Source organism: Phalacrocorax carbo, chromosome 5 (assembly GCF_963921805.1).
Source record: "Phalacrocorax carbo chromosome 5, bPhaCar2.1, whole genome shotgun sequence".
Lineage (NCBI taxonomy): Eukaryota > Metazoa > Chordata > Aves > Suliformes > Phalacrocoracidae > Phalacrocorax > Phalacrocorax carbo.
In genome coordinates this window covers 52,407,948-52,421,608 of record NC_087517.1, presented here as the reverse complement: position 1 = coordinate 52,421,608, position 13,661 = coordinate 52,407,948, and the positions used below count along the sequence as shown (strand labels likewise).

The window sequence follows — 13,661 nt, the reverse complement described above, 5'->3', positions numbered from 1 at the left end:
TACTTACTGAAAACATTCCTTGCTAGGCTCCATTATTATCCCCAACACTTTAAAATTACACTTCTTCCTAAAATAATTTTTCCCCTCCTTCTCCAAGGTTGTCCATCTTACATAAATGGGTAACCCATTTTATTCTTTGGTTGGTCTGCAAATGATTTTAATCCTTCAAAATTGTAAACTCCTTATGCATTTTATAAATTCAGATAAATATTAGTAAGGCACTGTGTGCATTCACAGAAATGTACAATAATTGTTACTAATCACAGTAAAAAAATAGCCTAGTTTTCCCCAAGTCAGAGCTGTTTCATGCTGCCAGTAGACCTTTACTAGGACTGGTAGTAAAGTGATAAAATGCAAAGCTTGAAAAAAAATAAAGGGAACGGGAACTCTTGTTTCCCCAAAAAGACAAAGCTGAGAATCTAAGAATTTGCAAATAAATGCCTAATAGACAAAGACAATAAACTTTTTAGTCTTTGTTTTTATTTTGTCATCCTCATCTCCAACTACTTCGATTTCCCTACCTCACTTATTTTTACCCTTTCAGATAAGGAAAAATCTCTGCTTGAATTTATCACATAAATAAAACATATGCTGACTTCCATATATTAGAATTGCTAGGTAGCTGTATTCTGAAAAGCAGATAATGTCTGAGAAGCAGGAACTATACAGAAGATCAAAAGTTATATTCTTTAAAACCTTTAAATACTACAGAAAATTTGATTTGTAGTAGTTTATCAGACTGCAATATAGCCTGTTTGCCATTCTTCAAGCTTCTGAAAGGAGTTTCTAATAAATACGGTATAAAATATTAATAAAAGCTAGGGTGAATATGATGGTGATGATGAATACTCAGATGATTGAGTACTGAGGCAGGATAAGAGAACGTTATTGCCAGAAACCACAAAGTCTTCTCCATCCTAGGTGGTAGATGAGAGATTCTTCTATGTTTACACTCTAAAAATCTTAACACTTTCACTGTTTGTTGCAGCTGTGGGAAAATGTTCTGCTAACCAAATCTATGAGGAATGTGGTTCTCCATGTATTAAAACCTGTTCCAACCCAGAGTACAGCTGTTCCAGTCACTGTACCTATGGTTGCTTTTGTCCAGAAGGTATCATTTCTGTATTCATCATGTCCTAAATGGCCCATACAGATGTTTTTGGCATATATCCAGTCAAGTGGTATAGACTTCTTAATAATGAACTAGCAGTGCATTTCAGGGCATTGTGCTGTTCAACTGCTATTTCTTAGCATAATATAACTGGAGTCTTGAATAGTCATGGTCCTTAAGTATGATCTCTAAGTAAGGGCACTGACTGTGCAAGAATAGCATTCTTAAGCTAATTTTGGAAGGCATTCAAGCTATAATAGCTTTAGCGCTAAGTAAGGATATGGAAAATTATTCATTTTGTTTATCTTCTTTGGCAGGAACTGTTCTTGATGACATCTCAAAGAATCGAACATGTGTTCACATTAAGCAGTGTCCATGTACACTGAATGGGAAAATCTATGCTCCTGGTGAGACAATGAAAGCAGCATGTAGGACCTGGTGAGTAGCAACAAGTAATTTCATGAGAGGATGGAGAGTAGGATCACCAAGTGGTTGAAAAATTTAGCCTAACGTTTTGGAGGGCAGCTGCAAATGTGTTGTACCATCTCTGAGGCCACCTTCATGGACTGTCACAAACCATAATTTGTAATTGAAGATGTACATGTCTCATTCCCTGATTAATGTACAAATATAAATGCTCCTTCAGAAGCATACAAAACAGTACCATTTTTTTCTCCTTTGTGAAAGTGGAGGTAAAATTAGGACAAAACTATGTAAAGAATTTACAATTTCTTTCTGGCAATCCCAGTGTTTCTGATCACCAAATCAGTGCTGAAAACTACATTTCTGTTTTGCAACAGAAAATAATTACTTAAGAAATATTTTGTAAATTTGGAAAGTTTTTCAAAAGAAGAGTGGATTTTTTTTGGTGTAACTTCTCTTGCTGTCATAATTCTAATAAATAAAATAAATTATAAATAATGGACTTAATCTTCAGAACTGCAACAATGAATGCATTTTTCATGATTTATCTATTCAGAAAAGTTTATGGACAATCCATACAAGAGTTAAGCAACTTTGAATTAAGATGAAGAACTTCAACTGATATATGTAGACAAAGAAAATCAAAGCATAGAAAGTATAAGGGGAAAAGTGATACAAATTACATCTTCCGTTTCTAGGGAGTGGCTGAGTTCTTAGAGCATAAAGAAAAGAAATTTCAAAACAGTGGAAATGAAAGATCAGAATGGATATGTATGTTACACTGTGTTCACTAACCAATCTTGCCTGTTGGTTTTGCTACAGCAAAATCTCCAGGCAGGAGGATCAAATCCTCTGCTGGTATAAAGTGCCTTAGTATGGGAATAACCTTACACAGGATTTCTTGTTTTCCTCAGTAAATGTATGATGGGTCAGTGGAACTGCAAAGACTTGCCCTGCCCTGGAAGGTGTTCGCTGGAAGGAGGCTCCTTTGTTACCACATTTGACTCTAGATCATACAGGTTCCATGGGGTTTGCACATACGTTCTTATGAAGGTAATTTCCTTCAGTCTAGAAACACACACTATCAAATGGATGCATTTTAGTCTGTCTTCGGGTTCATATTGGAACACAAACTGAGGTCTTCCTATGATATACATTTATTCTACAAATCAGTGTTATTCTGACACAGATTTCCCTTTGCACTATTTTCCTCCAGAGTTCCAGCCTGCCACACAATGGAACCCTAATGGCTGTATATGAAAAGTCTGGTTATTCCCATTCTGAGACGTCACTTAGTGCTCTTATTTACCTATCTACAAAGGTAAGTATTGCCCTCCACAGGTTCTATCCAGCATTTCAGCAACCAGATTAGCAAAATAAATACTTAAAGTCATTGCTAATAGCCTGAACTGAAAAATTATGGGGGACAGATACTAAAGATACGTTCCAGTTCATGCATATAGACTAAAGATCTCCGTTGCCACATTAACTCAGGAAGTTAGAGTGTTTTCAAAGTGAAAACTGAAAGCATAATGGAATAACGTGAGAAAAAGCTTGAATCAATCTTTTTCTGTTGTATAGGTCATTAACAATACAGTTGCTTAAGTTAAAGAACATATGAATATCATCAGTACAGATAATTACTTCTGATTCATGTCCTTTTCTTACAGGATAAAATTGTGATTTCTCAGAATGAACTCCTTACTGATGATGATGAACTTAAGCAGCTACCTTACAAATCAGGTAAAGAAAAGGGAATATATATAAAGCCAAATTATGTTGAATGTCTGTTTTACACAACCCACTGTGTTTTCTCTCGCAACTGCCAATAGCAGAGGTTTTAGAGGAAGATTAAAATCTTTCTCATTGCATCTGTCTCCCTGTGGAGGGTTGTGTGTGGAAGGAGAAGGCTTGTAGACAGAATGCTAGAACACTTACATATGCATTAAAATAATTACTTTGCAATACCATATGCATTGAAATCTCTATTTCTAAATACCCTTGTTCTTTTAGGAAACGTTACTGTTTTCAGACAGTCCTCGATGTATGTTCAAATGTATACAACCTTCGGGCTGGAGCTTCTAGTTCAAACATCACCTGTGTTCCAGGCCTATGTGAAAGTTGGATCACAATTCAGAGGCAGAACCCTAGGTAAGAAATCTAGTCCCCATATGAAGGAGAAAATTTAGGGAGTGTAATTTCAAAAGCTTAGTATTCATCCTTTAAGGAATAAACTTTCTTCTCTGGATTCAAAGGAAAAACAACAAAAATACCTGCACTGAAAAACCGATGTGCTAAGAATTTTGTTTTCACTACTAACTTTAAAATGAATCAAAGAAACTAGATGGGTGACATTTTTCATGTGTAATACAGTACTGTTCTTCACATGTTTTATGTGTGTGTGCCTTTTTCAGTATGTGCTTTACTGCGTTCTCTGTGGTCTCTACATCTTGAAGCACATGGTTCTTTGAACCCAGCGCATGATCACTGTAAACACAATGAGCCTAAGAATCTAAAAGCTTCTCAGCAGATAAGCACCAGATGGAGACATTTGTGTTTATTGCACAGCAACATTAGCCACAAAGGCATATCCTGCATTCTAATTATCTATGGGGAATTACAGAGAGGCTTTAGCTTTTAAAAAAGTCTAAATCTATATTCTTTGTCATTACAGATTTTATATATATAAGAAAACATGTGTAACTGCAGAAGTATTTCATGGCCTTTCTCTTTTACATGATTTAAAACTGCTGGAAAAGTTTTTTTCTAAAAACAAGACAAAAACTTATGTATGAATTTGTCATTGAATAGAAGTGGACAATCTTAACTTGAGAATGCAGAGGCTCAGTGATTGAATGCGTACATAATTGAGATTCTCTGGCTACTTGACCTACAGTATTAACTGACACTCCATGTAGAACTTTTGAATCAATTTTCTCCATTGTGAACCACAATGTGTACACATTCTCTAATTTTCAGCCACCACTTGCATTTCTGATGTTATTAGGTTTGTGTGGCAATTACAATGGAGACACTACAGATGACTTCATGACTAGCATGGATATCACTGAAGGGACAGCATCCCTGTTTGTAGATTCCTGGAGGGCAGGAAATTGCCATCCTGCCTTAGAGAGAGATACCGACCCTTGCGCTTTGAGTCAACTGAACAGTAAGTAGATGATCCTGTTGTAACTGATCTCCCCAGCTGGCTTTGTCTGACACTTCCGTAAGCCTACCAGGGGACTGAGAGAGTTTGAGAGAAGCAGAGACTGAGGCAATTGAACATCACAAATTCTGTCACCAAGACATTTCTGATTTCTAGAATACATATCTAGTGAAAGCTTTTCAGATCCCATTCTAGAAATCTGGGATTGAGATGATCAATGAGAAGTTTTGGGTGATATTTCCATGTCCATGAATGTTTTATTAGACTTGCTCAGCAGTGCTGTGATTGAAATCCAGGATCCAGGCTTTCCCTTCTCAAGTCTCTGTTGCTGTTGGTCTTTAAAAAAAAAGAAAAGCTACTCAGTTGTTTGAACAAAAGTACAGTCTGCAAAAGTTGTCCTTTTGTTCAATCCATCATCACCAAAAGCTCAGCTAGAGTCATGTGTCCAGGCTGTTTTTTTCTTTTTAATTTTTTCATTTCTTTTTCCTAAATCTCTCTGTTTAATGTCCATGATTTACTTTTATCAGAAATATCTGCTGAGACTCATTGCTCCATTCTTACCAAGAAGGGTACAGTGTTTGAGAAATGCCATGCTGTGGTGAACCCTATTCATTTCTACAAGGTAGGAAATTATGATAGTCAACGTACAGAGGGAGTCCAAATATGGACTAAAATGTACTCATATACAATATCCCACTCATATGGATCAGCAATGCATAGAAGCTAAGGAAAATAAGGCACTAAAAGTCTGTTTGTTCATAGGCCCCAGTCCCATCCCTATGAATCAGAAGGTATTTTCACTCATGCTACAGTTCTCCCTGTCAACAACTTTAACTTCACAAAGTATTGATTTTTCCATGTGCATAATTGAGCTCATTATATTTGCCAATCACGACAAAACATTTTGAAAATTAAAAATGAAAAGCAGCAAATAAACAAAGGCATTTTTTAGGTGCTGAGTATATTTTATTCTTGCCAATCAGGCAATTAATCTGATCTTTTTCATGTTTTAGTTATGCAATAATATGGGTTTTCCATTACTTACCTCTGCAATTCAGCATAGAAACCTAGAATTGAAGAATCACTTAGATTGAAGAAGACCCTTAAGATCATTGAGTCTAACTGTAAATCTAACACTGCCAAGTCCACCACTAAACCATGTCCCTAAGCACCATGGCTACACATCTTTTAAACACCTCCAGGGTTTAGCACTTCCAGATGTCCTCTCCCCAGTAACAGCATACTCTTCATGTATTGGGTTTCAGAGATGTGTCTACCAAGCCTGTAATTATGAAGAGACCTTTCCTTATATTTGTTCTGCTCTGGGATCATATGCACGAATATGCGCTTCAATGGGTTTAATCCTTGAGGACTGGAGAAACAGTATGGACAACTGTAGTAAGTAACTGAACAAACTCTTAATAGTCTGCTGTCAGATGAATGCATGCATGCAAGTCTATTTGTTTCCATTAGGAATATTCCCATGTTTTATTCACCTATGACAAAACTGAATAAAAGCAAGACCGTATTTTAAAAATGCTTGTCAGTCGTTAGAAAATGACTACTTATTGCTCAAGCAGGCCAACCAGCAGGTATAAAAGGCATATTGCCAGGAGCTGCTGACTTCACAGACATGTCATAACACAAAGAAAATCTTAAATGGTAAAGCAGTATTGTAAACAGTGTCCAAATCATCTTAAGAGTAATGAGGAATCCAGTGAACAGAAAGAAGAGGAAAGCCGAAATGGGATAATAGATACCCAACTTTTGAATAACCTTCTAGTCTGTTTCAGAAAAGGATTGTTATTTTAAGACTACATGAAAAAGATTACTCTTATGCTTTAAGGTGAGCATGTGGATGCTTCTAGGACTTGATCTTTAAGTGATGGAATAGACATAAATAAAGCTATACTGTATTGTAAAATGAGAAAGAACTCTGGTTGCAGACGCAATTTTGCTATTCTGCAACTTAGGCAAAAGCACAGGTTTCACAGTTACTCAAAAATACGTTGGTATTTCTGCAAAGCTTCTCTTTGCATTATTTTATTCCAAGATACACAAAGAAGCAATAGATATTTAACATTCATAAAACTTCCAAACAGCTACATGGTTGGTGTTAAGCCTTGGTCTGCAATATTTTTTGCTAAAGCTCCACATCCACAGGAAGAGAAGCAATAGGAAGCATTTAGCATTTAAGCCTTTGACACAATATATGCAGTGCATTACGAGCACAGTTATATTTCATAAGGAAGAGGATAAGTAAATTAACATATACTCTTGTCTTGTTTTACAGCCATTGCTTGTACTGGCAACCAAACATTCAGCTACAACACTCAAGCATGTGACAGGACATGCTTGTCACTCTCCAACCGAGCCCTGGAATGTCATCCAACTGACATCCCTATTGAAGGCTGCCACTGTCCTGAAGGAATGTACTTGAACCACAAGAATGAGTGTGTTTATAAATCTCATTGTCCCTGCTATTTAGAAGATAGAAAGTACATCTTGCCTGACCAGTCAACAATAACTGGTGGGATTACCTGGTAAGTGTGTCAAGTTTAAAGATGAACAGACTGAAAATGGAGACAGGGCTCTTCATGTGTCTCAGCTGAAGGTTAATGGCAGTAAGCAGCTAAGCACCACACAGCTGCTTGCTCACTCCGCTTCAGCTGGATGTGGAAGAGAATCAGAAGGGCAAAAGCAAGAAAATTTGTGGGTTGAGATAAATACAGTTTAATAATTTTATTATTAATAAGCAAAAATAAGCTTATTTGATAAGCAAAGCAGCATGTGCAATCAAAGCTAAGTAAGACATTAATTCACTACTTCCTGTCAGCAGGTGAATGTTTAGACATTTCCAGGAAAGTATGAATTTGTCATGCATAACAGTTCCTTGGGAATACAAGTGCCATAACTCCAAACATCCCTCCTTCCTCCTTCTTCTCCTGAGCTTTTATAGCTGAGCCTGATGTTTTATAGTATAGAATATCTTCTGGTCATTTCAGGTCAGGTGTCCTGGCTGTGTCCCCTCCCAGCTTCTTGTGCACCCCCAGCTTACTCACTGGTGGTGCAGCCTGAGAAGCAGAGATGGCCTTGACACTGTTCAGCAATAGCAAAAACAATGTTGTGTTATCACCACTGTTTTGGTCACAAATCCAAAACACAGCACCATTGAGCTGCTATGAAGAAAACTAACTCCATTCCAGCCAAAACCAGTACAGTCTCCTTTATTTTTAATAGCAAAAATTTAGTTTTTAGAGACACCTTTTTTTGCCATTTCCTAAAATACAAAGATTCTTAAATGAACCAAAACCATTTTACTTACCTTAAGCTTGGAAATGTTAAGGAAAAAAATACAAAATAATAGGTAAGAACTGCTTATTCCTAGTAGGAGATATCGTCAACAACATCTGGACAGCTCTATACAAACCTTAAGAATGACCTGATATGCCATCATAATAGTGAATGGCTTACTATTCACTTTCAAAACTGGTGTTACTGTATGCTACAAAATGCAAAGAGAGGCAAGTTGACTCACATTCCATTTTGAAGGATGAGGAGGAGCTAGTAACATAAATGAAACATTTCCAATGGTGAGAAACATAGAAGCCATTTTGCAAAAAAAATTTAAAAATTTCTGACTTATGAGAGCGTTGCATTTAAATGTCTTTTCTCCCCCCCCCAGCTACTGCGTTAATGGAAGGCTAAGTTGCACGGGCAAACCTCAAAATCTTGCAGGTATGGGTCTGATATGGTTTACTTAGTAACATATTCTTTCCCACTATATTGCAAAATTGCTACCTCACAATATCTCCAATGCTTGGTTTTTTTCCTTTTTCCTAGAAAGCTGCAAAGCTCCTAAGAAATATGTATCATGTTCTGACAGTTTAGAAAACAAGTATGGAGCTGCATGTGCCCCTACCTGTCAGATGCTGGCTACTGGAATTGAATGTGTGAGTTTCACAGCTCTGGGATATTTATCCTCTTGAGAGAGGAAGAATGTTCTAGTTGTTACTTAGAACTTGACTACATTCCTTCTAGTGAAAAGAAAGCAGGTATTTCTTCTAATGTCATACAGCTAAACGTCAGACTTCCTTCAGCAGACTGTGGACACTAAAAACTTACATATATTCAAGAAGTGATTAAAGGAATTAAATTGCATGAATTAATGAATTAAATTCTATCAAATTAATAGAAAAAATCCATTAAGGATTCTTAACTACATGGCTATCACCTCTGGCTCGGGTACTCCTGAGCTGCATGTCACTGGAAACTGATAGAATAGGTGATTGATGCTTCCTGTTCCATTCTTTCCCCACTGTATGCTGCTGATGGTCACAGGATACAGGACACTTAAGCTAGGTGAACCTCTGGCCTATCCTGATAGGGTTTTCTTATGCCTTTATATTAAGGAAACAGACTAATTGGAACAATCGTAATAAGCTTCCTTAATATAAAGAAACTTCTGCTGTACTCTGTCTGAAAGATTGGTAGCAATGAAAGATAAATCTTTCAGAGTCTTTAAGTATGTTTAATATCCCACACAACAGGTATATCTTACAACTCCAGTGAAACTACTTCAGTTGACTAGTATATTACTAGAAGGAAAATTACAAAACTGAAATCAAGTCAAAACTAGAACTTAGCACAGGTTCACTCTTGACACCATTCACATACTAGATAAAATGCATTTCACATTTCTTTTCATTTTGCCATCTGTTGGTCTTTACCAGATACCCACTAAATGTGAATCTGGCTGTGTCTGTGCTGATGGGCTATATGAAAATCTTGATGGCAAATGTGTTGCAGCTGAGGAATGTCCATGTGAATATGGTGGTCTTGCTTATGGAAAAGGTGAACAGATCCAAACAGAATGCGAGATCTGGTAAGAATTACAGTTTTGCATTTGCAGAATCATTGTTCACTAAACCATACAACTATGTAACAAAAGTGTTTAGTTGACAGGAGAGTAGGAAATGGCAACAGCTGAATGGAAGGAATACAGTGACAAAGCACAGAGGTGATAATAAGAAGCTTAACATTTTACAATATATATGTATAGATAAAAGAGTCACGGTACTGGCTTCAGGGATAATTTCTGCCACATGCGTATCCAGAACTAAGGGCATCCAGTAGGGCATGTAACTGTAATCTACATAAGGTCAAGGATTAACAGCTCCACCTAAATAAAGATAAGGGCACAGTCTTCCTTCTTGTCTGTAGATAAAACCAACCCCCAAAAAGATTGTTTCCATCTCTTTAGCAGCATTCTTAAAGTACTTTATTCCCTTTCCAGTTACTAACCTAGTATTAAAAAACCACCACTACCACCCAAACTACACAGAACAGTGGCATCTGTTCTCATTAAGAGAAAAAATAAATGAGTTTTACATTCTTTCTTTCATGAAAAAAGAAAGCAAATATTACTCAAGATTTCTTTTTTCTAATTAATTAATTTTCTAGGTAGTCCATAACTTTTAGTTATGGTTCTTATATTAATTGTAACTTGGTCACAGTGTACACAAGTCATATAAATTAACATCTTATCTATAAAAGTGCCTGTGTATGAAAAGAAGCAGGTTAAGGTGGCATTTCTTTGAAATCTGAGTATGGTTTCTCTTCTCACTCCCAGCACTTGCACAAAAGGCAAATGGAAATGCGTTCAGAAATCAAAGTGTTCCTCAACGTGTAATCTGTATGGAGAAGGCCACATCACCACTTTTGATGGACAGCGTTTTGTGTTTGATGGCAGCTGTGAATACATATTAGCTATGGTAATCTGCCTTCTACTGCTTATTTTGGCAGTATCTCAGCATCAAGAAATAGCTTGATTTAAATAGCTAATGCCAATATCCTACGATGCATCTATAACCAGTAGAGCACTTTGAATCTTTATAAAGACTTAACATGGTTTTATATTTTCTGCTTACTTCAATACTTAAGATGAAAAGGCTTTAGTTCTAGAAACACAGCTTTTTCATGCAATTACAACCAGTTTTAGATTTAATAATGTGTTTAAATAGTCATTGATACGTATGTGTTCTGTACCAGCCAACTATATCCTTTAGGGAAGTGATGTCAGTTTAACTACCAAATCAGAGGTCATCACTTCCCAAAACAGGCAGAATCCATCATAACATGTTTAAACTTTCTTTACTTCTTCATGCTTTTATGTTTTAAGTTGGAAGATTCCAGACACAGGGTCTATTGGGGTTTTGTTCTCTTATGTTTGTTTTGGTTTTTTTAGGATGGCTGCAGTGTTAATAGACCTGTTTCCTCTTTCAAAATTGTTACTGAGAATGTTGTCTGTGGGAAATCAGGGGTTACATGCTCCAGATCCATCAGTATTTACCTCGGGGTAAGATCTTCATTCTGCTGTTATCCAGCTGAATAGCTATTTTAAGCACATGTTTGATTCACATTTGGAAGTTTAAGCTGTGACTTTGAAGTGATGTCTTGTAAGTGAAATTATGTGCTAAACCTAGAGCTTCAGTTTTAGTAGGAATTGCCATCAGGTTTTCTTCAATTCTCATGTCAATGTTTCAGTCTTTAAGTTTCTTGCCTACGTACAAGCTATAAAATTTTGAACTTTGCTGACTCAGCAGTGAATTGCTTGGTCAAAAGATACTGATTTCCTCCCCCTCTGCCCCCCTGCCAAACTCAGGAAAATGATAGCATAAAGTTGAGGCATTCTCATCATGGATGATGAGCAAAATCTCTCAGATTTCTCTAAGTCCAGCTAATATCTGTAATTCAAAATATATCCAGGTCTTACCTGAGATACATCTCTGAAACTACAGCAATGAGCAGTTATCCTCATTTCCACTACTGTCTGACAGCCTCCAGAATACGATAAGTTTTACTGTTCTCAGTTCTATAGGACAGTAACACCAAGTAGTATCTAGTATATCTTAGAGTCCTTCATTATCTGACAGAGAGAAGAATATGGACAGATGAGACTTTATCCCAAGGAGAAGTCACTACAAGCAGTACACATTTGCCACATTACCAACTAAATACTGGCAGTTTCAGCTGGTCAGTGCCGTGGTGAAAAAGTTTGTTCACTTAGAATCCAGATTCATAAATGCATGCTCCAGACAAACCTTTCTGTTCATTATCTAGATATTGAAACACTGCAGTATGGCAGGAGTGAAGTTGTAAGAGTCACATGACAGTGGGAGGTAGTAATAAAGCTCAAAACAAACAGCTATTTTCTCTGTAACCTTTTGATTATTCTTAGGAACATATGAAAACATACTTCCTCTACTCTGCTGGCTGCATATAGATGATGATATTATTTCCACCAAAAGCAGTCAGAGACCTAGCACACCTAACAATGATGGTAGACAATGAAAGATATTTTTATTTCCCATGAAAACTTGCATATGCAAATGAAACAACTCCAGAGGGTTAGAAAAGTCTGTAAAATAAAATCATAAAATGGTTTGGGTTGGAAGGAAACTTTAAAGTCATCTAGTCCAACCCCCCTGCAATGAGCAGGGACATCTTCAAATAGATCAGGTTGCTCAGAGACCCCTCCAGCCTTACCTTGAATGTTTCCAGGGATGGGGCATCTCCCACCTCTCTGGGCAACCTATGCCTGTGTTTCACCACCCTTACCGTAAAACATTTCTTCCCTACATTGTGTCTGAGTCTACTCTCTTTTAATTTAAAACCATTACCCCCTGTCCTATCACCCCAGGCCCTACTAAAAAGTCTGCCCACATCTTTCTTATAAGCCCCGTTCAAGAATTGAAAGGCTGCAGTAAGGTCTCCCTGCAGCCTTCTCTTCTCCAGGCTGAACATCCCCAACTCTCTCAGCCTGTCCTCAAAAGAGAGGTGTTCCAGCCCTCCAGATCATTTCTGTGGCCCTCCTCTGGACCCACTCCAACAGGTCCATGTCTCTCCTGTACTGAGGGCTCCAGAGCTGGATGCAGCACTCCAGGTGGGGCCTCACCAGAGCACAGGGGCCAGAATCACAGAATGGTAGGGGTTGGAAGGGACCTCTGGAGATCATCTTGTCCAACCCCCTGCTTGAGCAGGGACACCTAGAGCAGGGGGCACAGGAACGCCTCCAGGTGGGTTTTGAATGTCTCCAGGGAAGGAGATTCCACAGCCTCCCTGGGCAGCCTGTGCCACTGCTCTGCCAACCTCACAGGAAAGAAGATTTTTCTCATTGAGGTGGAACTTCCTGTGTTCCAACTTGTGCCCATTGCTCCTTGCCCTGTCATTGGGCACTATTGAAAAGAGCCTAGTCCCATCATCCTGACACCCACCCTTTAGATATTTATAGGTATTGATGAAATCCCCCCTCAATCTTCTCTCCTCCAAGCTAAACAAACCAAAATCTCTCAGCCTTTCCTCATAAGGGAGATGCTCCAGCCCCCTGATGATCTTGGTAGCTCTCTGCTAGACTTGCTCAAGCAGTTCCACGTCCTTCTTAAACTGGGGGGCCCAAAACTGGGTACAGTACTCCAAATGTGGTCTCACCAGGGCAGAGTAGAGGGGGAGGATAACCTCTCTCGGCCTGCTGGCCACACTCCTTTTAATGCACCCCAGGATACAATTGGCCTTCTTGGTCACAAAGGCACGTTGCTGACTCATGGTCAGCTTGTTGTCCACCAGCACTCCCAGGTCCTTCTCAACAGAGCTGCTTTCCAGTAGTTCTGACCCCAGCCTGTACTGGTGCAGGACCAGGTGCAGGACCTTGCACTTGCTCTTGCTGAATTTCATGAGTTTCCCCTCGGCCCAGCTCTCCAGCCTGTCCAGGTCTCGCCGGATGGCAGCGCAGCCTTCTGGTGTATCAGCCACTCCTCCCAGCTTGGTATCATCAGCAAACTTGCTGAGGTTACACTCTATCCCATCATCCAGGTCACTGATGAATGTATTGAACAAGACTGGACCCAGCACAGACCCCTGGGGAACACCACTATTGACAGGCCTCCATCCAGACTCTGCCCC

The 13,661-nt window shown here is 38.4% G+C and overlaps 2 protein-coding genes across 2 annotated transcripts in view; both read left to right on the top strand.

The window, feature by feature from the left end:
* Window positions 1-13,661, top strand: part of MUC6 (mucin 6, oligomeric mucus/gel-forming) — a 71,670-nt gene that overhangs the window by 17,283 nt on the left and 40,726 nt on the right. Inside the window, exons 8-22 of the mRNA XM_064452468.1 lie at window positions 989-1,111; window positions 1,429-1,549; window positions 2,449-2,587; window positions 2,751-2,855; window positions 3,205-3,277; window positions 3,548-3,685; window positions 4,542-4,703; window positions 5,228-5,322; window positions 5,966-6,098; window positions 6,994-7,243; window positions 8,386-8,438; window positions 8,544-8,653; window positions 9,434-9,585; window positions 10,333-10,474; window positions 10,948-11,058. Of these exons, the coding sequence (XP_064308538.1) occupies window positions 989-1,111; window positions 1,429-1,549; window positions 2,449-2,587; window positions 2,751-2,855; window positions 3,205-3,277; window positions 3,548-3,685; window positions 4,542-4,703; window positions 5,228-5,322; window positions 5,966-6,098; window positions 6,994-7,243; window positions 8,386-8,438; window positions 8,544-8,653; window positions 9,434-9,585; window positions 10,333-10,474; window positions 10,948-11,058 (1,907 nt within the window). The remainder of the gene's footprint in view (window positions 1-988; window positions 1,112-1,428; window positions 1,550-2,448; window positions 2,588-2,750; window positions 2,856-3,204; window positions 3,278-3,547; window positions 3,686-4,541; window positions 4,704-5,227; window positions 5,323-5,965; window positions 6,099-6,993; window positions 7,244-8,385; window positions 8,439-8,543; window positions 8,654-9,433; window positions 9,586-10,332; window positions 10,475-10,947; window positions 11,059-13,661) is intronic.
* The window catches only part of CHID1 (chitinase domain containing 1), a 214,033-nt gene continuing 213,130 nt past the window's right edge, over window positions 12,759-13,661 (top strand). Inside the window, exon 1 of the mRNA XM_064452472.1 lies at window positions 12,759-12,778. The gene's annotated coding sequence lies outside the window, so the exon portion shown is untranslated. The remainder of the gene's footprint in view (window positions 12,779-13,661) is intronic.